The sequence below is a fragment of the Zeugodacus cucurbitae genome, chromosome 4 (genome assembly GCF_028554725.1).
Source record: "Zeugodacus cucurbitae isolate PBARC_wt_2022May chromosome 4, idZeuCucr1.2, whole genome shotgun sequence".
In the NCBI taxonomy this organism is placed as follows: domain Eukaryota; kingdom Metazoa; phylum Arthropoda; class Insecta; order Diptera; family Tephritidae; genus Zeugodacus; species Zeugodacus cucurbitae.
In genome coordinates this window covers 73,495,898-73,520,515 of record NC_071669.1, presented here as the reverse complement: position 1 = coordinate 73,520,515, position 24,618 = coordinate 73,495,898, and the positions used below count along the sequence as shown (strand labels likewise).

The window sequence follows — 24,618 nt, the reverse complement described above, 5'->3', positions numbered from 1 at the left end:
ACATATTTTACATATTAATTTGTTAATTAACCCATATAAATTGGTAAATAAATATATTAAACATAACTGCACAGCTATTTAGATAAACAGAAGCAAAGTAAAAGTAAAGTAAGCAATCCGCCTCATTGAATGTGGCCACACTCCTGCCTCAAGCACCCCTTCCCTTCCTACGTCGATTTTCAAGGCAACACTTGAGCGCACAGCAACTATTCGCTTTTTGTTTGTTGTTGCTGTTGTTTATGCTTAAACAAGTGGCGCTGAAGCCGGTGTTGACGCAGCGAAATTGCAAAAGCCAACAAAACAAACAACAAATGCTTATTGAAAGCATGTGTGTGTGTGTGTTTGGCATTTCAACGGCAGCTCTTCGAAATGCACATTTTTCTCCAATCGCCAAGCATTTAACAAAGCCAATCGATTTAATTATCGCCCTCTTGCTGAGCACGTAATTATCTTACCGCAGGCATGCAGACACCCACACAGACACACATACATACATAGGAGTTGCGATAGATATTCAATGGGAAATTAAAATCTAAAAGATTTGCACAAACACGCAAACAAACACCCAGGGGCATACATGAGTAATCGGTGGATGCTTGACCACTTGTCCGATTCCGATTGCATTTGCCATTTCATTGTCGAGTTCATCTGCCTTTTCACTACTGTTATTGGTTGTTTGCCTCCCCACTCTTTTCTTTCGAATTAATTTAATTCAATTTTCGATTTTTGCCGAGCTTAAGATTAAAAGATGGATGTTACTTCATCGGCTTTATGATTTTCGTAATCACGGAGATTGCGGGAGTTACAAAAACAAAGTGGCAAACGTTCGTTAAAATATGCGAATTATGTTATGGGTGCAACAACAACAACAAAGTGATTGGCTAAAAAGCTAAAAAGCAACGTTGTGACTGCAAATGAAATGAAATGAAATTGAAATTTAAATTGGTTGTGAGGTGTGTGTTGAGTGTGTACTCATCCGCATATAAATTATAACACTGATATTGTTGTGCGCGGTGGAGGCTCATTGACGCGTGCTACTTTGTTATCTCATTTAAACGAAATTTAATTTGATTTAAGTGGTAATGAAAATAATTATCTATACTACTATTATAAAGAGGAAAGATTTGTATGAATGTTTGTAATGAATAAACTCAAAAACTACTGTGCCGATTGCAAAAATTCTTTCACCATTGGAAAGCTACATTCACCCCGAGTAACATAGGCTTTATTTATTGCTAGAATTTAAACTTTCTGGAAATAGTTCTCAGGTGAGGGTATCTAAAAGATTTCCGAGAATCTTAATCTCAAACTGAAAATCGTCAAAATATTAGAAATATACAAGCTCACTTCAAAGACATCGGACACCAAAGACCACACTCAAAAATGTAAACAAAAATATCACGTGACTTTGAATTGACATCACGTGATCTGGGCGGCGTCAATGACCTGTAAACAAAAATATCACGTGATCTTGTAATGACATCACGTGATCTGGGTGGGGTCATTGAACTGTAAACAAAAATATCACGTGATCTTGTAATGACATCACGTGATCAGGGCGGGGTCATTGAACTGTAAACAAAAATATCACGTGTCCCTGAATTGACATCACGTGATCTGGGTGGAGTCAATGGCCTGTAAACAAAACTATCACGTGACCTTGAATTGACATCACGTGATCAGGGTGGGGTCAATGACCTGTAAACAAAAATAGCACGTGACCTTGTAATGACATTACGTGATTTGGGCGGGGTCATTGAACTGTAAACAAAAATATCATGTGACCTTGAATTGACATCACGTGATCTGGGTGAGGTCATTGAACTGTAAACAAAAATATCACGTGACCTTGAATTGACATCACGTGATCAGGGTGGGGTCAATGACCTGTAAAGAAAAATATCCCGTGATCTTGTAATGACATCACGTGATCTGGGCGGGGTCATTGACCTGTAACCAAATATATCACGTGATCTTGAAATGTCATCACGTGATCAAGATGGGGTCATTGACCACATGGGTCAACCGGAGATGATGTTACCTGAACCGGAAATGGGGCATCCGGAACTGGATATGGATAACTATGTTGCCGGAACAGGATATGGGTTGGCTGAATATTGGTCACTGGAACTGGAAGTAGCGCATCCGGAAACGGAATGAGCCAACTGGAACTCGATATGGGAATGATGTACCGGAACCGGAAATGAAGTAACCGGAAACGGATGTTCGATATGGAGAGAACGTCAAAATGACGGAAGTGGAAATTGGTCAGGAAACGTCCCTTCTCCGCTATTTTTCTTCCGCTATCTTCATCGGACACCAAACATCGTAATCAAGATTTAGCGCATTACAAATAAAATATGATTTCATGCTCGAATTGTCTTCATTTTACGTTTTTAAAGCGTATGGGAGCGTGTGTAAAAATTTATAACATTTGAAATTTTTGTTTCAACCCGTGCGAAGCCGGAGCGGTCGACTAGTATTATATAATCAACATTTATTTTTTTTGAACTTTGAACTTCAATTTCGGTAATATCGATTTTTGGAAGTATTTAAGTCGAAAAGGGTTTCTAAGAAAAATTAAATGAAGAAGAAAACATTTTACAATATGCCTGCTGTAGAAGAAATATTTAGAAAAAGCTTTGAAACCGTTGTAAATTTCGCGATCAATGAGCACGCGTGCGATTCTAATTCTTACCTTTATCTGTAGATATGTTCATACGAATGCGCGATTTTGAGCTGAGATTAGACAACTTGATGACAGACGATAATTAGCAGACATAAATTATTATGTTTATTAAGAACTGCGCAAACCAACGTGTATTGGCGTGTGTCGGGAATTTCTTGAAAGGTTTCAAATTTCTCGCTAATTCTACATAAACCACAAAATTCTGTCGTGTTTGTAATAGTTTGTAATAATAGTCGTATATACACATACGCCATATATATAGAAACTGTAAATAAAAGTGACTTGCTCGTAAGCAGAAGGCCATGGCAGCTTTCGTAATTAAAACGAAAAAAACAACATTTCTAAATGGCTGTGCTTTTGTTTACCTTTCCAGGGTTAATCAATTTAATGATCACTCTAATAATAATTGTCACCAGTAACTGGCCCAACACGCATTCAATAAGTCTCCGCTCGCTTTGTTTGGCAGCTTATTGTGCGCTTTATTTTGGCAACAACAAAGCACCGTGCAGCGCTATACAAACGGCACTATGAAAGGCCCGAAAACAATTAATTCTCTTAGCTGGTTGTCAAAAGCCGAAATTCTGTGGAATTCTCTGGCATTCAAATGGCAATTACAAAGCGTCGTGTTCTGCTTCGCTCTGTTGTGTTGTGGCATGCACGCATATTTCGCTTTATGCTCACACTCGTAATCATACTTTGGAACACATGCCCAGAGTTGGCTTGAAAACGCTAGTGGCGACTTGCGAAGGCATAAAGTGGTCCAACAAAGCGATTCGCCACTATTTCACGCACTCGTGCTTTATTGCCTTATACGAGTATGAATGTACTTTGAAGTGTTTTTACATGTGTTTGTTTGTGTTTGTTTGTGTTGTTGGTGGCTGTGCATAAAATATAAAAAAACCGTCGCAGCAATGAAATTTAACTCTGTCACACATTGCCAACGCTCCCTTTAATGACGACTTTTTGCCAAACCTGTCTAACTGTCTGTCTGTCCGTCTGTCCACTTCTTTGTTATCATGCAACTTTTGTAAGAGTTTCTTGCTTTTTGCCACGCTCGGTGATTGTGACAATTACACATATAATATATATGTACCCATGTCTGTATGTACGCATGTATATGTTTTAAAAGTGTGTCTTTTACTTGTAATTCAAAATGAATTGTTGTAGGAAATTAGAGTGTGAAACTGCTGGACACCTTATACTATGCGCTGCCAACTGGTGCACACAATTTGTTGTACAAATATACTGTTTTCTATATATGTGTGTGTGTATGTGTTGTTTTTGTTGTATCTGACTTTTTGAATTCGCTTATCACACCTTAACAAGTTAGCAATAATTTTACCATATTCTCCCCTCGTCAATTTTCAAGTCTTCTCTGTTCATCATACGTCCTGGTTGCTCACTCGATCCGCCGTCGGTAGTAATGGTCTGCGGGGTCCAGTTTCACATTGTGTTGGCAATTCCGCAATATGCCACATTCATCTCCGTTACATATTCGCCATTTGAGACCATTGAGTGGTGATTTTTTTGTAAGACGTCTTCTCTACACGTATATGTATATTTGTATATCTTCAATACACGCTATAGGAACAGGAGACTTGATCTAAATAATTGCTGACTAACTCAGTGGGATTCGAAATATAAAAATTTGGTAACTAATATAGCATTCAAATGGTGCCATATATATTTTCTTATCTAATCTTTATCTAATATAATACAAAGCTTTAATTTATTTATATTAGTGAATAGCATAATAAATACTCTTCGAGGCACCTTGCCTCATTTTTAGTGAAGTTACAGACAAGTTAAGGAGATTAATTTCCTGCAGTGCATGTTGAGAACCACATACACACACACATATCAGTCTGAGACAACATGATTTGTCACTCTAACTGAATATGCGCCGATGCGTATCCGTGCATGAATTCACTACAGTCCATTCATATATCACCCTGTTTATTGTCATATGAATATGCTCTGCTCTCGATTTGGCCAGGCCGTACTTGTCATTGCGTCAGTGATATCTTGTTTTGAATTTGCATTTTGAATTATTTCCATAAGTTGGATGATGAGGTGTATTTCATTACATTGCAACGGTCATCCTTCACCGACTCTTCAAAGATAGTGAAAGGAAGAACTCAGACGCAGTCAAACACAATGATTAAGCGGAGCAGGGATGCCAACTTCGCCTAAAATAATTAAAAAATTTATATAAAATTCAAAGTAACAGTTATTAGAAAATTCAAAACCCGAGCGATTTCTGCAAAATATATTATAGCAAAGATGAGTCTATTCGAATAGAGTCTCTGTCTGTTATAATTTTTCTATATACAACAACACTTCCAACATACATACATATATAATTAAATATAAGACAAACATTCAATTAGTATTTTGTGCTCAACTGAAGTCGGCGCTAATATGCAAATAGCTATGGCTATTCTACTGAAAGTTATTAATAAGTAAAAGTGTGCCTCTTTGGGGTATTTAGCATTCTTAACCAGACAAACAACACACCTAGAAATAAAAAAAAAAAAACGTGAACTTAACTTTCGTCGCTCCGGGCGTTTAACACTTTTCGCATTCTGCTCGTTTCCAAAATAATTTTGTTTGTTTTGAATTACTAATGCGTCAACAGCGGCTTTTTCATAAAAATAATCTGGTTATTATATTCAAATCGATTTTTGTTTTTGTAGAGAGACCAATGTCGTAGACTGTCGAAATGTAAATAAATCAAATAAAAATTGTAAATTGCTTTTGCTGAAATTCAAGTAGTCGTTAATATATACATTTCTACCACACCTCTAAGTACTCTGAGTGCTTTCTTCATTTCCAATTATTTGATGAAGTTAAATGAACAATATTTGATGTTTTATTAGAGTGGTGCGTGGATGCGTTATTCAATGAATTATTCATGGGACAAGCGTGTCACAGCGTGTACCTACCTCGAAAGTTGAAAAATCATACCGACTCCTCTAACTTTTCGGTACAATGTTTGCTGTACGGATGGTTTTTTCTTTCAAAGTGGTTCTCAATCTCGACAACAACTCATTTCTCTGTCGCTATATTTCTTTACAGCGAGCATTCTCTTGAGTTCTAGGAATACAATTATTATCAGGTGTTTGAGAATCCAAAGCGGCGTAGCTACCAAGGATGAAAGCTCATTTCTAACTATGAGCATAAATGCCATTTTCCACAATTTCTTAATTACTTTTTTTTATTCTACAATCTTCGATAATTGTTGTTGTTGCATGTTCAAAACATCTTCTGTATGCCTGTGCTCTTCATATGGTAACGTTCTGTTACGACTTTGAGCTAGATTAACGATTATATGATTGCATTTGCATTTGGTTTGGTGTTACCTTTGGCGTGTGTGCGCGTTGCTTCAGAACATGCTTTGGCTAGAAAGAAACATGATTTCCATTGCTCTGCAAGTTCTATTTACTGCAGCATTGTGCTTGTACTAACATATATCCACCACTTAGTAGCGACAGTATGTACTTAAAAGTATTCGTGCAAAAGCAAATGAACTTTTAACGCTCGCCCATTGGCGCTTGCGTGCCGAGAAGTGTTTAAAAATGAAGAAAAGAAGAAGCTACTGCATTTGCGCATTTTAATAAGTTTAATTACAAACCCGGCTGCCTTTGAATTGCGCAATTAGGTACTAACACACACTCACACACACACACCCGTGTAAATGCGTGGAAATATTTATGAAAATATTTATGCATGCAATTAGTACTGCAAAGCTTTTACGAACAACAACAAACACTCACGTATACACACCGATTACAAATTACTGTGTGAGACTACGGCGGCCTTGCTGTGCTCGGCCCTGCTCACCCTCTCTCAGCTGGCAGTTTCATCGTTGCAGCGATGCTCAATGCTCATTTACCGTTATGCATAGCGGCACTTCACCATTTATGTAGTACTTTGCCAACTTGACTTCCTCTTCTTGCTCCATCATAATTCATTATTTTGTTAGATTATAAAGATCTTAAATTCTAATTGCAGTGATATTGTTGCTTTTGTTGTTTTCCGTTTTTGATGCATGCGCATTTTTTACCGTTCGTGGACACAATTTTTACAAATCCATATTTTCTGCATACTAGGGTCGCACAATGGATGTATTTTTAGGGTTTAAATTGCCTCCGAAAGATCAATGAATTGCTTTTGGAAAGCACTTTTTGCTCTCTTCAATTCTTGATCTTAGGCGCTCTGTCTTCTAAATTACGATTTTTTGGGTTCTAATCCATAATTGCAAAGAAAACTGTTAAAAATTTGGAAAGATATTGTCGTGCCCTAAAGTGCCATCCTAAAAACGTCGATATAGGTATCAAAAGATTTACAAACACAATCACATCGAATAGCATACATCGCGAATACCCGTAGAAATAAGTAAAAAATCGAGTTTGGAGGCATGCAGAGGAATCAGTGAATTGTGACCATGTTGCATCGTGTTGTGTCTTTAATGTTGAAGAGCCGCGCTCGGATGCATCGAACATGAAGAATCATTGTTGTAGACATGCAAACGGCGCATTACAACACCTCGAGGCACAGTGATATAAGCCACATGAAAATGGCGACAATCTCAGTTTAAAATCATATATATATAGTTATCGGATTGCGATGAGTCTTCGAACTTCTGAGATGTGACCATTTGCTCTTGTCGTTTATCAATTACGAGTTCAATGAACTCAATTATTTGTTTTTACCAAATTTATCCATGCAATCAAATAAAATTCTAAATTAATGATACTTTTTATATAAATTGAGATTTCGTAAAAAAGAATTTCTGCAAATGTGCTTAGTGGACTCATAAAATGCTTCAACCTTTAAATAAGTCAACACTTAATGACCGAATCGAATATTAATTTCCATTAAAGCTGTGGACACCTACTTAACGACAGTTAAGTTGACATGATGAATAACCTTATATGCCGGACACTCTAACGTTGTTTACGATTTTTACTTGATATTTGCGCATAAATTATGTTCATATTAAGAAAAGCCAACTAAATTTCGTCAGAAAAGCGAAACAATAGTGTCAATTAAGAAGTTTAGCGAATAAATTCAAGAACAAATCGAATAATAATGGCGTTATAACGGTTAACGGGTTTTACTACAAAGCCATTGTTTTGATTTTGAATTCCATTTTATCAACGAAATAAAAACTAATAATAATATTTGTATTTATGTATTTCTGGAAGTCTACTTTACTGAGATTGCCAGTATTTGAACTGTTTGGCTTTCAATCCCCCTGATTAGTCTCAAGTTTAAGTCTTTTTCGGTAAAAATTGTCGGTCTGAAAGATCTTAAGGTGAGAGCGATAGTAAAGATTTGTATCAAAATACAGAATTTTATTTTATTTGCTAATAGTCTTGATCCTATTCCAAAAGGTACACTAAAATACAATAGATCTTCAACTAGACCGAAAACCTCTTTAGCGCATACTTTTAGCTCACACTGTGTGTGTGCTCTGAGTACGAAGCAACAGATAGTGTATCGCAAAACGGCTAATTATCGAATGTGAAAAGTAAAGGGAAAAACAATAATTGTATGAATGAAAGAAAGCACACACACACACATATATATGTATGAACATTTCGACGGTGTGCATGTGTGAGGCATGATTTTTCATAATTTTGCTCGAGACTATTAGACTTGTGGGTAAGAAAGCCAAGCCGGCGGCGCATGGTGAATCTGAGTGTCGATGGGAAGAGGGGGTGCGCGGTAGCAATTACCAGAAGAGCGGAAACAAAACAGAGCAAAGCGCGAGGCATGCGAAGACCTCGTAAGCACGTGTGAGTGTGTGTGTGTGTGTATGAACGGAGCATTGATGGAGAAGTAGAAGCAAGCGATTAGTTGGCCGGCACAACACAATACAACACGGCACAGCACGCCAGCCAGCTGAACTAGACAGCCGCGAAGTCGCTTAGTCGGCGGTAGCGTTTCGAACGAGTGACGCAGTGGTGAGCGAGCGAGCGAATGAGAAAAAGCCGCGATCGTTAAGTTTTTCTTTATAACATTATATGAAATTGGAGTTTATTTATGAAGCCTTCGGGCAACTTTGAGCCTCCGACGTCGGCATCGAAGCCGTCGCGGCGTTAGTCAGTACAACTGGCGTTTGGGCAGCCCAGCCAGGCCAAGACAAGTGAGTGCGCTGTGGCGGTCTGTGTTACCAAAAGTGTAAAGCCGCGTGCCGCGACTCTCTTGTTTACCGCTGCTTTCAGTTTTCAGTTTCCAGCCAGTCAATTAGGGAGAATGCGTGTGCGGTGATTGTTTGTGCACACGCCGACAGACAAACCGCACATTGTAACGTGTGTGGCTCGCTGGATAGCTGACGGTGTGTACGTACAAGTGAACCTACGTCGGTGGCACATCGGAGGCATTGGTTTTTTGTCTGCTGGGCTTTGGGTCCGCAGCGCTCTTGCATGCGCCGTCAGTTCGGTCTTACCCGGTGAGAGCGAGTGTCTGTTGTTCCAGCGGCGCGGTAATGTCTAACATAGAAAATCGACGCAAAACTGCAAAAAAACGATAACAATAAATACGTATGAAAATAATTGTTGTGTGTGAAAATTCTAACAAAGAAGTGCTGCGCACCGCCATTGAAAGCGTTGAAGGGAAGCAGCAAGAGTAGTAGTAAAGAATTAAGCACATTAAAAACATAAATAAAATTCGGTGAATTTCATAAAGAATTCTTAATGACGATACGGAAAAAATCGTAAATTGAAGCTGCGACTTTGACTGGCCTTAGGCAGCGAGGCAGCGAGACGGCGGTCGCAGTTGCGGTTTAAAGCGAAATCAGCGCGTTGGTGCAAGCAAGCAACGGTGACCGTGACAACGACTATTCGCCTATTGTTGATCAACAGTTATTTGGCAATGACCAGCCGAAAAAAGCTAAACACCAACGAAACCGGCTGCGCGGAAAAAAACATCTTGCGTTGCAGTAGAGCTCTGTGCGCGTTTCGCCACTGCGGCCCGGTCAGGCGTTGCTCAGCCGAAGTGGTGGACAGATGCGCGTGCTGACGGCATCCGAAATTCAGCGCCTAACAACGCGATCTCGGACGCGATCAGTAGTCCAAACGGACACTTTAATAAAAAAAATATCAAAATCAAAAAAGAAAAAAAGAAATATAATAAAAATTAGAAGACACTTTAGGCACCGTGTAATTCCAATTCTTATTCTTCACTGTGCTTATTTCATTTATAGTGCGTTGTTGTGGCTGTTGTTGTTGTTGTTAGTGGAAGTTCAAATGTCGTGTGCGAACTGGCGTCTTCAATTTAATTAACGCTCGTCTAATTCAATTTAATATTGAGCATGAGCCGCTCACACACACACAAAAACAAAAACACAAGCATGAAGATACTGTGTATATGTAAATGATGCGCGAGTGTACAAAAACAAAAACAAAATTGTAAATTTTCGTTTTAAGCGCGCTGATATGAAGCTCATGAAAGCTCAACATTTAGTCGCTGTTTGTTGTTGTGTGGACATTTATGGATTCAGTGCGGCTCGGACAAATTGCGTACGCATTTAGTCTTGTTATTGTTGTTGTTATTATTAGCTGATAAGTGCGTAGTCTGTGTTGTGTTTGTTGTGCTATGGTTCACCAAAAAGTGCTTTAACACTAAGCTCATGCGAAATACACGCGCTTGTACATATATATATGTGTGTGTGTGTGTGTAGATAAGTAAAATTGAAATAGAAAAATAATAAAAAAGGCAAACAAACTAACTCTTAAGACTTTTAAAGAGCCGGTGACTAACTCGCTTAGCATAAATAACGACGAAAATGGCATTTGACAAATTCGTTTGGCTTGGTCGATGGGTGCCGTTGCGGTCAACTTACTTATTTTGGCAGTGACTATGAAGGCTAAAAAGCAAGAGAAAAGAACACCCAAAATGGAAATAATTAAATTAAACTCAAAAAAACTTACTTAAATGGCATAAACTAATTAGACTAAATTATTAGGCGAATTGAACCAATTCTAATTTAATTGATAAAAGAAATGGGGCTAAAGCAAACGGAATGGAATGACATAGGAACGAAAAAATAGAAATGAGTGGAAAATAGTTATATACTAAACCCGGAAGAAAGTCTGCAAATTGGATTTTTTTTTTAACTCATTGTGCATGATCAAAGCATGCCGTCGTTAGCAGATTTGATTCTTTAATTTCCCTCTATTTCACTTCATTCAGGAACCAATTGCTTTGAGATCTCATTTGTATGAACTTCCATAACATTTATACAACTTGTATTCATTATATTTAACTGTGTTTATTGTTTTGTTGATGTCACACCAGTCGATTGCTATTAATAGAGACGAAATGCAAATCTGCATAATTAAATTATTCAAATCCAAAATGAAAACATTTCAAGGACGCAACTCGGCGTGTCGTAGGACAAAAAGAAATGCTTTTTGCAACAGATCGAACACAGATCGAAACAATGAAACAACTAAAATACTCAACTCGTCTGTGCAATACGTGAGATTGCGCATAAATTAAAATGTAAATAAGACTGCGAAGTGCAGGCTGTGGCTCTGGCGCTTCATTCAAACACCTTTGAATTGATCGGACCTAATAATAATACGACGAATGCAATGAATAAATGAACAAGTTTGTACAGAAATTCAAATGCAAATGAACTGAATAAAATTAGAATATGAAAGACAAATCGAAATTGAAACTCGTAGAATTGGCAAAGGTTTGATTAACAATTTGACTTTTGTTATACGAGTATAAAGGGTACTACAATAAGGCTGAACAGATGTTGAAATGAAATAAGATTGGCTTTTGTTAATTGAAAATGTCATTAAGTATGAGATGATAAGTTCGGAAGTTTTGCGTTTGCGTTTGCGTTTAAGTATAATACTTTAGAAAGCTTAATAGAAACCTAGAGCTATCAAAGCATATGTTTTGGTCAACACACAAAGTTATCTCTAGAATTTTGGGTCAGAAGAAACATATATTATCATATTTCGGGACATATCTTTGAAAATGTTTCCAAAATACTGACAACTACAACAACAAGACAGGTATCAATTGAAGTTGAAACTACTTTTATGATAAAGCATAACCCAAATATTAAGTAGAACGGCCGCAAAGAGTCACCGCCACTAGTCGATACCAATTGGGGAACCCTGTCAGCGAACCATACCCGAAACTACGCAATGTTTTGACCAATTTGGCAACATATACAAGTGTAGATTTCGTTGTGTTCGTTTTTAAATATTTCAGTATTGGAAATGTATATTCAAGTTGGCAAATTAATTAATTTCCGGTTGTGCCTGTTGTGCTTCTTTTAAGCAAGCGAATTTCGGGTTTCTCGGTGTGTGCGTTTTGTTCTGTGCTTCTTTATTCTGGTTTAGGCCTTTGATGTCTTTTACACCAAATTTGGAAACGAATTGGAATGAATGCGTAAAAGTGGGTGCGTTCACTATACTACAACAGTCGATGACTGATTTGATAGAGGGTACATGCGCTATGGAATATTAATAATGTAAATTAATATTGGGGTTCGAGAATGTCTTGGGTTCTATTAAAAGATTTGTAATGTTATACAGTTTCTTTGCTCGCTATGCTTGAGCGCCATCTATTGTTTAGAATTTGAAATGAAGGTTTAAGTTATAAAGACACCTCTTAAAGCCTATCAGGCTTGTGTATTAGAGGTTAGCGTTCAATGTTGTCAATTTATTAATTGACTCAAAGTAAACCAGATGAATTTTATTAATTCACATCGATTATTCATTATAAACTTTGTATTTGTATCAGCCGCCACAAACAAAACGTCATTTGATTAACTTATGTATAAAATCTCTCAATTTAAACGGATATTGCCTTTCGTCATTGCCAAATATTTAAAATGTTAAAGATTTGTCATTATTAGCAGACTGATGGAGCTCGCCTTGACGTTGATTTCATTTTTATTATAATTTGTTTTTTGTTTTTTTTTTTGCTACTGTCTCAACTCCGTCGTAATCAACAAATCCGCTCGCCCACACGGAAGAAAATCCTAAGCGAGTTCATTTGTTGTAGCACAATCATAATCAAATGTCGAAGAAATTCACAGCAACTGTTGAAATTCCTAATGACAACAACAATAAATACATTTATAATACAAACACACACATGTACATGTCCGATACTTAGCTTACTTGAGCTAACTATCGACTTTGCTGCAGGTGCTAATTGCGTTTGGCCGCTTGCGTATTGGGCTCGCCTGCTCATTAAGTATTTGGGCTACGCATGCGCCAAACTGTGAACAAACAAAAACAAGAATGAAATATTGAAAGAAAATTGTCAAAATATTTTCAGTTTTTGTCGTTAACTTATGGTCATTACGTGTGCGAACACCCATCGAAGTGATGTAAGAAAGTGAAATGAATGCAAGCAATCACACAAAACACAAAACAAAAACAAAAACAAATAACAAATAAAAACACTATAATGAAACATAAATAATACTTTTCACCACAAGAAAAGACAAATGCTCGCACTAGTTGAAAGTCTAACGAAATAATTAATATTTTCAGCAGGGCTAACATGTGAAATTCGAAAATCAAAAGCAAAAACATAAAAAGTTATAATAACAGTAATAAAAATAAAAATAAAAATAAACATTAAGCGACCCAGGCATGATAACTCGCTTACTTTCACCTGCATGGCGACCTCTTATAACGGAAAAACTATATTGCCAAAAGAAAGACAAAGTGCCGAAACGTGATAACGAAATCATATAATAATAATTAAGGAAAATACTTTCAAGCACTTTGCGGGCGTGCAACACAGCGACGTGTGCGTTCGATTTGCCACAAGCGCCGAGTAATGCAAGAAAATGACAAATTCTTCTGCGCATACAAACGCTACAAAATCTGCCCAAAGATGGAGATACCAACCACAAAGTATCTAGCAGATTACCTATACGTCGTGCATGAGGATGTGCCATTCCGTTATTATCGCAAAGTAAGTGTCTGATGTGCGAAGTGCATTAACGGTTAATTATTGTTTATTAGCATTGCATTTTCTTTATCATTTCACTAGGCCTATGTGGTTGCGTGTAATGAGTTTGATTTATGTGTGTTTCGTGTTCATTCGTCCAAAGTTACGAGTCAATTAAATGCGGAAAATGCTTCTGCTCATCTTTAATAGCATTACAACATTTAAAAGCGCTTTAAGTAATAGTAAATAAAATGATTTGGTCTTTTATGAAATGTGTAATAAATATCTTACGTTATTACATAACCCACAACAATGAGTGCATTGATCATTAAGTTTAAGCGAATTGATTATGTTGAGGTAGCCACGAAACGACTCCGCATAGTTTACTGAGGGACCTGATAGGAAAACACTTAAACAATTTTAAAAAAATTTCGAAAAATATTTTTCCGAAAAAAGTTAGAGGGAAAGCATAAACAAGTTTTGAAGCCCTTCTCATTTCCCAAAGTCACGATATTCATTAAATATGATTTTATATCAACGAAAACTTTTGCAAATCTCTGACCAAACGAGACCTCCTTGTAACCCTCGTTTCTCATTAGTCTATATTTCACAGAAATTTGTGCATACACAGACATACTTACTCATTCCGTTTTTATATCGCTGATGACTGACTCCGCTGATGGCTAATAAATGATAGTGATCGCTATTGGATTACCGTGTTCGGTTCATTTCACTTGAAGTCATTGACAGCGTCACATCGTCTGTCTGCCATTTGGCGAATTGTTCACCGTTAACATTGCTGTGAATGCAATGCCTGGGAAGAGAATGTCAAATGAGTAGTAGTAAAGGAAAGGTGGAACACACACACTCACATACATTTACATACAGCCATGTTGTGGAATAAAAACTTTTGTGTACTCATCGATACGATTACAATACCGTGGCAAACCTGTGAATAATTGCCGTTCAACGCTTTAAAGTGCTCTTTTTATTGCCTCCACGCAAAGATGCGCGAAAACAAAAAGACACTTTGTGTCGAATTTGGTAAATTGAGGTCGCTGGCAGTGATCTTTTGATCAATGACAGCTGGAAGAAGCACGAAAAGTGCAAAAATAGCACTTTAGTGCGTGAAAAAAAAGCAATAATAAAGCAAAAAATTATATTAAATTGGAGAATTATTCTGAAATAAAACTAAAATAAAGTAAAAGGGCAATTAGATACAGTGGATATCATATTTTTCTCAATCCTCTGAAGAGCGTGTTTATTCGTCACTTGCATATTAATGAGTATCAAAAGAGATTTAGACGCATCACTAGTTAATTGCGTTTTTGCACATTTACTTGCTAATATGTCGGTTTGCATAACGCTATTGTTGGTTGTGTTTGTGTTTTCTTATTCGTCTATGGTCACTCGTTTCAGTTTATTGCGAATTTCGTAAGCCGATTCTAACAAGTTTTGCTTAAGTGCAATTTTAGCACTCAAGTAGGAGTGTGGAGTAAATCGAAGTTGTTGTTGTTGGCTTTTTGTTCAGTCTAGAGGTGATTATTTTTGTCTTTTCGCGAGTTTCAAATTCTTCTCAAGCGAAGAGAAAGAGGCGCATACACACACATGAGCACACGCCCGGTGCTAAGCCGGTGTGAAAGTAAATTATTTCCACGCCTTTGTTGAGCTACATTTAATTATTTTGTAATATCATTCACTGCGCGGCGCTGTCACTTTCTTTGTTGAGCTCTGAAAGCTGCTAAATTGAGGTAAACGCGCATTCGTACTAAATTGGGCTGCAATTTCTGAAGCATTTCTTTATTTTCCACATTCTCTTAAGCGTTTCCCTTGGCATTTGCTCGCATTTACATTTACATTTATTTAGCAGCACAATTGTCTCCCTTCCATCTTCCGGTTGTCTTGCGTGTCTTTGAAGACTTTCAGCCTCAACGCAGCTTAAAACCGCAAACTTTCAATTTCTCCCCAACTTAATATCGGCTCATATGCAGGCACAGCGTGGATTTGTGCCTCTTCATTACTGCAGTTACCTTAGTTGGTGTTACTTTTATTGGCGCAGTTATGCCTGCTGCTTATTGTCATTAAATGACGCGCCGCACAGTGGGCCGAGATTGACATAAATGCATTCGCAAATATCAAAAAGGAAACTCATACATTTCTTAACCTGCAAATATTCTCAAAACACATGAGCTTTGTGGGCTAAAAATCAAAAATTATGAATCTACATATATGACCTTTTCATCAACCAACTAAACAATCAACCCTAAAATAAAAAAATAATAATAAAACCGAGAAATTATTTATCACTTAAGCTGTGAATTCATTTCCACTATTTTTAAATAATCTCGAATATAATAAAATTGTAAAAAATCAATAAAATGTAATATTTTCCACTTTCTCTGCCGTTTCAGACAAAATGCTCGATATTCCGTGGGCTCGTGCTGTGCATCTGCTTGAACGTCACCTACGCCAACATCGTGCGCTTCCCCCGTGAACTGGACAAATACGGCTCGTCGTATTTGATTCCATACATAACGCTATTGTTTCTAGTCGGTTTGCCAATCATCTTGCTGGAGATATCAGTGGGACAATTTTTGGGCCAAAGTGCAGCGCACACATGGACCGCCTCGCCCATATTTAAAGGTAAGTGAAAGAAGTGTAATAAAAAAGACCAACACCAACGAATTTAGATAAATGTTAAAGTAATAAAAGTTTGTGTCTGATAAATTTGGAGCAAATCGTGCGCTTACACGATTGTGTAGGTATACAGTTGTTGAAGATGAAATGAAGAGAAATAAATTTAAATTCATTAACACCACATCGTGGGAAATAAATTTTAATATTCGACGTCAAATGGCAATTATTTTGCTCCATATGTGTTGGTTGTGGATTTTTCATATTTATATAATAGTCTGATTCAGATAGATTTCTTGAAAATTAATAATAGATTGAAGTCAAGTCAAAGTATGCAAAATTTGGCTCTAAGCGTTGTATTTCAAACATTAAAGGTCTAAAATGAAGAGAATTAGAAAAGAAAAAGAGAAGAGAGAAGAATTAGCTTTAATAATCATTAAAGAATGACGATGTTTGACGTGTTTGTTTGAATTCTCTGGAGATATATGTATATTTTGAAAAGAGCATATGTAGACGTTTATAGTATGACTGGTTATTCAGTGTGTGGCGTTAAAAATAGAGACAAATAAGTGGTAACATTCATTTCCGCTACTTTAAGCCACTATTTAAGCGTTTGCCTAAAAGTATGCAACGATTTGCGAATAAGCGGTATTTAGCCGCAGGGTTGCTCACGAGATATTCTTCTGCGTTGGTGTTGGTTGAAATTCTTTTCCGGTTGTGAAACACATGCATTCAATGATGCGCTGTGATAGTGTATGTGAATATATACGATTGTTTATATGCAATTGAATATGGATAATCTTATTGTTGAAAATTTCAAAAAAAAAAGTTTCAGAGCGTAAACTTGCCCACGCGTCTGCATGTTTATAGAATTTGATAATATTACGTACTTCCATTCAATTGGCTTTACGCTCTTCGTAGTCTCAAGAACTTTAACTCGTACAAAAACAAAGCGCAAGTGCATGTATTCCCCGAAAGTTATGCCTTTGTGTCTGGCTATGCAATCGTATGTACAACCAATGGAGCACTTCGTTTCATTTCAAGCCAGAGCCAGCAGCAGCCACTCGTCTCGGCAGCAAGAGCATTCGGCTAGCTTGCACAGCGAACACACACATGCACGCATACTCGCATTCATGCAGTGCGCATGCAACAGCTTCGGAGAGTGGGTGGCGGCTGCACGCAGGACACAGCATGCAAGGACCAATCCACTATAAGCCGTCCAGCCACCCACTGGGCGCCAACCAGATGCTGTCCCGATTTTCATTGCCGTTGCAACGCGGCTGCAATTCACGGGTGTCTTTTCCTTGCAATGCGGCACAAATAGGACATCCATTCGCTCTGCTCTCGGGCGGTCTGGTGTTCCGCAGACCTTAGCGGTTGGGCACAACCCGTTTCCAAATTGTGCCACCTAACTAACAACAACAAACAAACTAACTAACAAAAAGCAACTGAGTAACTACTAAAACAAACTGAAAAACATGAAAACTGGCAATTAAAATGAAATGAATTCAACATTCTACATACAAACGAACATGAAACTTTCGTCACAACTAAAATGGCAAATGATTTACAGTTGAAATCGACACACACCAAGCAAAGCAAAAATTGAATCTGACTCTTAAGGCAAAATCCTCCATTGTGGGCAAACGATAAACGAACCGATACCGATACACATAAAAATCAATGAATCATTTGCGAAAAGCAAACCCAATCAGATTTAAACAGATGCAAAAAGCAAAAAGCAAAAAGCAAAAGCAAAACGAACACGAACACGAAAGCCAATGTGCAAATGTGGAAATTCAACTTCAAAAATACCAGGAAACGCATATACAACTAGTAACTCTAATAAAAATCGCAAAAATCGCAAAATCGCATCCGTGTGTCCCGTTTGTGTAAAAACGAAAGTCCACATTCGCTGTCGTGCTGGCAGCAGTTGACGCTGCACGCAACAACAACGGCAACAACACACACACACACACGAAGGCGCAAAGCCGAACGGTGCTGCTGTGCTTGTAGGGCCGAGCGTTGTTGCGAGCTAGTCGAGCTAAAACGAGAGAGCGAGAGAGAGTGCGCGAGACTCTTCCCGAAAAGACGAGAGTACAAAGGGCCAAAGCGACGGCGAAGTGGATCTGCAAAAATTAAAACCAATAGATGTTTGAGAATAAATTCTAGCAAAATGAAACGAAAAAAAACACCAACTAAAATGGCAAGATGAAAAACTACTTAACAAAAACACACACAAAAAGCTGCACATAAAATGAGAGCAAATAATAAATACTTGGCAAACTGCCGGAACACAAACTGGTGATCGCCCTTTTTTTCGAAAATATTCACGGCGATTTCGAAATTAGAAAACTAACGTATTTAAGATGTTTCTAGCGAGATTCCTTAAGTGATGGAAAATGATGAGTTTATAAAATCATTGCAGCAATAGATGTTAATTACGGCGAACTCTCGGGAAAGACTAATGGAACTTTTGCGAAATTCTGAGAGAGAATTTTTATGGACACTCTTGACCTTTAACATTTCAGAAAAAATCACTTTTAGAGAATTATTTCGAATTTAGAGTCAGTAGGGAATTCTGCAGACTTTTGTAATGTTACAATGTTCCGAGAAAGTAAATTTTTTGGAACACAAACCCAAATTCCAATGTATATAAGTTTTCTTTAAATAATAGATTTTATACTTTAAAATAGTAGATTTTGTTGCACAGTGTTGTTTATATTATGTATTTGTGTATATAGGAATAATACTTTATGAGATGAAACGCACATAAACTATTTTATAACAACCCCATCCAACTATGATCACTCTCTTCTTGATTCGAAACAATAGTTCTCATACATTTCCATGCTCTTTTCTATTCTCTTCCGCAGGCGCCTGCATCATCAGCCGCTTCGCGTCATGGCTGTCGACGATTTGGGTGTCGCTGCAAGCGGTCTTGGCGGTGGCCTACATCGGCATGTTCATCTTCGACTCGCTGCCTTTTCGGGAGTGTGTGGGCAACGTGAAGTTGGCGCTGGTAAGTTATTGTTATTGTTGCCAAACGCTGCCGCTGCTGCTGCCTTATGCGGACGCACGCTGATTGCGACCATGACTGATTGCGCGAACAAATCATTTTGGGCTGCAGCAGTGATTAATTGGCTATTTCACATATTTATTGGATTTTTATTACGGTTATTTGCGCTCGTTTGCGGTTAATAATATTTTTGTTTTATTTGTTATCTTTTTGCCCATCATACAGAATGGCTACACGGTGACTGGCAACAGCGGACAAGAATGCTTGCAGCGCACGTTCTTAACGCCGTTCTGGGAGAATCCCATGTACTTCGGCATGCTGGCCGTTGGACTGATCGGCATTTGGATTGTGGTCATGCTGTGGTGAGTATTTTGTGTGTTTCGTTGGTGAAACGTAAATTAATTGATTATTTAACTGAGCTAATTGATGATTGGATGCCGATGAAGGAGAAAAAGTTTAAAGTTTTATTTTTATTTTTTACATTTGTCTAAATCAGTGCATTAATTGATTATGTGTGTTGGATATGTTGAAACGTATAGTTTATTATTAATTAATTGCAAACATTAGAGAATGATTACTTTTGCTTCAATCGTTGAAGTTTCAATTATTTAAAAATTAAATTTAAATTTCATGGAAGACTCAAAATGAGAGTTAAGCATTTTTTATTTATTTAATCGAGAATGTTATTTTTATACAATAAAGTCTGAAGATTTAATCACAATTGAACTCCTCAGCTAGCACTTCTTTGTGCTGAATTCGGTTGAAAATTCCAAGTTTTCATGACAGCAATTGAAGCTTTCTAGAAAATTACTCAACTCATGGGTTTTATTCCTCTCCATTTTTTATTTCAAAATTCTCGAAGTATTATTAATAACACTGTGGTATTTCGGTTAAAGTAAATTGTATGGATCAGATATTACTCTCGAAAAGGAACAATTTCATTTGAAAACTAGACAAATTTGATATATTCTCTCGCATTTTAGTAACGGCTATCCGCTGCTCTAGTAAATGATAATAAATCTACGCAGATGGAAGAGATAATTTTTACAGATAAACAAATGAAATGGTTAAAAAAATTTCTAAAATATCATTAATTTGGTAAACTGGATAAGCTATATTAATATATAATACTATGATAAATTGTGGCGATCCAACAGAATCCAAAAGCTAAAAGAACGCATTAACACCTTAGAATTTTATCGTGTTCGTGTACCATGGTTTATTTTGCGGTTTTATAAGTTTTATTTTCAAATCCACATTTTTTCTACAAATAAGACATTTTAATGCGAGCGGACAGTGTAATTGATACTTATGCAAATTAATTTATTGGACATGAATACACTTTAAATAACCAAATTGAACATCAAATTAAATAAATATTTATGAATATATTTTAGGTGCCATTGTAATTACACCCACACAATCACACACACCCATCAACATTCAGACATGAACCCTCAGCAAGTCATTTACACATTTTATTGATGCGAACATCCGCATAATCTTTCATCTTTCATATTAATTTGGTTATTCCCAGCTAATATTTTCATGTAAATGTTTTTTGTTTTTATTTTTGTTTGTTTGCTTTTGACATAAGTCTTGTTAAATTTTATAAATCCGCAACTATTTAACTGCTTTTCAATTTTTAAAAATTATTTAAATCTGCTTCTTTTCACACGCATGAGTCCATTGTTTGTGTCACTTTGGTGAATTCTTCTTTTCCATTGTCTCAAGCGCTTGGTCACTACTCTTTTCTGTTTTCTGTCAGTCAAATAAAACATAAAAATTATGCTTTTACCGCAAACACAATTCGAAGGAAAAAATCTATTTAATTGCGTTTTAATTACAAACTTGTTTAATATCCGAATTTGACATTAATTTATGTTTTCATCTGACATCATGAGCCATACTTCATTCGTAGCTTAAAACACAAACCGATCAAAACAGATATATGAGTATATATGTATTTAATACTAATACTTAGCAACTTGTCACTAAGTTTTTTTTCGGTTGAAATTGGAAATTCTATATATGTATATCTATATTTTTACGATTTATGATATGCTATAAACTAATTTTCACAATCCGCCACTCTCCCCAATAGCACTCACAATGGACGTTTCTTGCGCCGTAGCCTCTTCTTCTTTGGCATACTGGGCTTCCTGCTGCTGTGTTGCCTCACTGGCTGGGAAGTGCACAACTCCTTCCAGCGCTCCTACTTTCCCGAGCTCTGGCCGTTCGATTCGACACTACTCATGGACTCTAACATCTGGTTCAACGCTTTGATGCAGGTACTCTTCGCCACCAACTGCGGCTTTGGCGCTTTGCCCGCCGTCACAGGGAAGTTCCTCTACAAAGGCGACGCCGTGCGCACATCGATCGTTTATTTGTGCTTCAATCTGCTGGTGAATGCAATTGCCGTCACACTATTCATGGTACAATTCGATCTCTCGGCGAATAGTGGTTCCATGATTGAGGAGCTCAAGCCCCTCACAGCCGTGTACGATCGCGTCATGTACGATCGTCCCAGCAACGAGCTAATCGCACGCATCATACCCGTACTAATTTATGCGTTGATTGTGATTTCCGCTATTGTGGCAATGACGGTGTCCATTTATACGGTCACACGGTTGGTGCCGCGGCATCCGAATTACATCATCAGCTTGGTGGCGCTCGTCATGACGATCATATCGTTGGCCGCGCCGAAATTCATAATTGCGCGCATTTTGGATACGCGTATCGTTGGTACAATCTTAATTACGGCGCTTGTCTTCGAGCTGATTGCGATCAGTTGGATTTATGGCGTCAAGAATATCTACACAGACTTGGAATTCTCCATTGGACGACCGATCTTCAAAGGGTGGATGTGGCTGTGGTGCGTATGCCCGGCTATACTCACCGCGCTGTTGGTGTGGTGGTGTTCGGATGACGATCAGTTTGATTTGCTCGCGGAATATGTACCACGCTGGGCGCCCATTTTACTCGCGCTGGCAGTGATCTTCATTATAGCTTGTGTGCAGATATTCCGACAAGTTGAGTACAATTTCTTCGGTATGATCTGTGAGGCCTCCAAACCGGCGAAAGAGTGGGGACCAACCGATCCTTTGGCACGCCATGCCTGGAAGCAATGGCGTTCGGTGTGTCAAGATACTGGGCGCCGTGATTTCACACTTCGTCGACGCGGTACACGTGACTACACACACTCCATCAAGAAGGGTCAATATTCCAGCTCTAGTAAATATGCGAACGGCCATGCCGCGCAACAGAACTGGAAGCAATCAACCACCGGTAACAGTTCGCCCAACTACAGCGGCTCTATGTTCGGCGATTCCGCTATCGAAGAGGATATTAGCGTTGACAAGTTTCCAGGTGTGTCACAGCAGTTTATGCCCTTTCAGAGCAGTGATGGCAAGCCGCTACGGTATTCAAATCGCTCACGTGCTCAACCACAACAACGTAGCAATGCACAACAACAACCGCAACAACAGTACATGGATCAACACAGACAATACCAGAATCAGCAGCTTGAGGACGAGTCGCTGCCCAGCCCTCCACCACCACCGCCCAGTCACGTACACGCCATGCGTGCGCCCAACGCCAATGCCGAGAAGCATCGTGAGATTGTGTACATACGCAGACTCTCGGAGGATGGCCGCCATGCGACGCGCATCGAGATAACACCGTCCAACGAATCCATAACCTACGGCAGCTCAAACGCCATCACAGCCAATGGCGGCGCGCGCAACCCTATGAGCCGAGTCAGCGGAAATGGGCCGCACGGCGCCGCCTACGTAAAGCGCTCCTCTAGCACCAGCATGGCCGAGCACAACCGACACTCGGTCGTGAGTGTGGGTGGCGGCGCTCTCGTGGGAGGTGTCGCCGGCGCCAAATTGCCACCACACAACACGAACGGCAGCGCGGATCACATCTGCTGGCGGAAGTTCACGGTGAATCCGCAAGAGTACTCCACGGAGCTGTGAGGCAGTCACATTTGGCTGCCACGACGAAGCATCAGCATACAAATATTTAATACACACATACAACAAAAGACTTTTCCGTACCCAAGACATATTCGTTATAAAAATTACTTTGTAGTTATTCTAGTAATGCATTAGACGTAATGAGACATCTAGTAGTTGTAGTTGTAGTAGTGTAATATGTATACATAAACACCTAGACAATTCCAAATTGAATTCCAATACTTGTCGCATAGTACTACTCTCGTTTAATTAAGTTCAATTGAAGACATTGTAAATATTTAATTAACCAAACTTAAAATTAATGAATTGATATTTTGAATAAGCTTTAACTGAAGAGTTCAGATTAAAACGACTAACACGAGTTACATAATGATAATTAAAGTTTAAAGTTTACGATGAAAATCTGAAAATCTCTTTGTTCATAGATAATCTTAAGAAAGGGCGGTTGTTGGCGCGAGCGTCGAACTATAATAGTATATAAATGAAGAAATTAAATAAAGGAAGATACGAAAATGGGGAATGTAAGCTTAAGGATTGTATTTAACGAATATTTCCTTCGGAGCGCGCAAAAGTATGCAACGCAAATTATTTAAAATCATTTTTAAAGCGTGGCTGAATTATTTTATGCACTGAAGCAAAGGCTTTAGAAGAAAAATTGTTAATCGAAATTATGAAATATGTATGTAATCGAGAATAAGTTTTACTAACAATAAGGAGATATACTTATGAACCGTTATATCCGTATCCTGTATTTATAAAGTGAAAAGCCAAAAGCCTCACTTCTGCGGGCTGCGCTAACTAAAGAATGCAACGAAAAATAATGTGAGAAACAACTCTACTAAAATTGAATAAATTAAATAAAATGAAAGACATTGAGAAACAAACAAATGTGTTGAAAGCCTTTTAATGTATGGCATGAAGAATTGCGGAGCGCTGGCAAGTATGAAATCACCGTTAAACACACTCAAGCGCTAAGTATTCGCTTTCGAATTTATGTGTTTTTGATTTTATTTTGCTATTCTAGCTCAAACTAGTTACGCTTTTAAAGATTCATTTCCGGTTTTTCGATACACTTGCATAATTTACTGTGCACTTAACCCATACAACTATCCACAACAAATTAAGCAATTTATGCAATGAAATGGCAATTAATTAGTTCGGATGGCTTGGGCACTTTCGCTTTTGATGCTGGTGATTATAGGTACGCTCTCAATTTCATTTTCTGTTTGGGTTGAGCCAGCGTAATTTCCACATATGAATCTTCACCAAGTTAGACTCCTGATCAATTTTATGGAAGGACTGTTGGATGGAGGAACTGTTATTATTCCTTATGTTTATGCTCACATCACTTT

General features: G+C 38.0%; 1 protein-coding gene across 3 annotated transcripts in view; it reads left to right on the top strand.

Moving 5' to 3' along the window:
* Slc6a1_1 (sodium- and chloride-dependent GABA transporter 1) overlaps window positions 1-24,154 on the top strand; it is a 53,738-nt gene extending 29,584 nt beyond the window's left edge. For 2 of the 3 annotated variants that reach the window (XM_011182552.3, XM_011182560.3), the window contains exons 3-6: window positions 16,045-16,276; window positions 19,144-19,289; window positions 19,512-19,648; window positions 21,391-24,154. In XM_011182552.3, the coding sequence (XP_011180854.2) occupies window positions 16,045-16,276; window positions 19,144-19,289; window positions 19,512-19,648; window positions 21,391-23,266 (2,391 nt within the window). In that variant the 3' untranslated portion in view covers window positions 23,267-24,154. Of the gene's footprint in view, window positions 1-12,926; window positions 13,658-16,044; window positions 16,277-19,143; window positions 19,290-19,511; window positions 19,649-21,390 lie in introns of those variants that run through there. The other variant, XM_029039452.2, reaches the window with a different exon arrangement.
* Window positions 24,155-24,618: the final 464 nt, after the last annotated feature.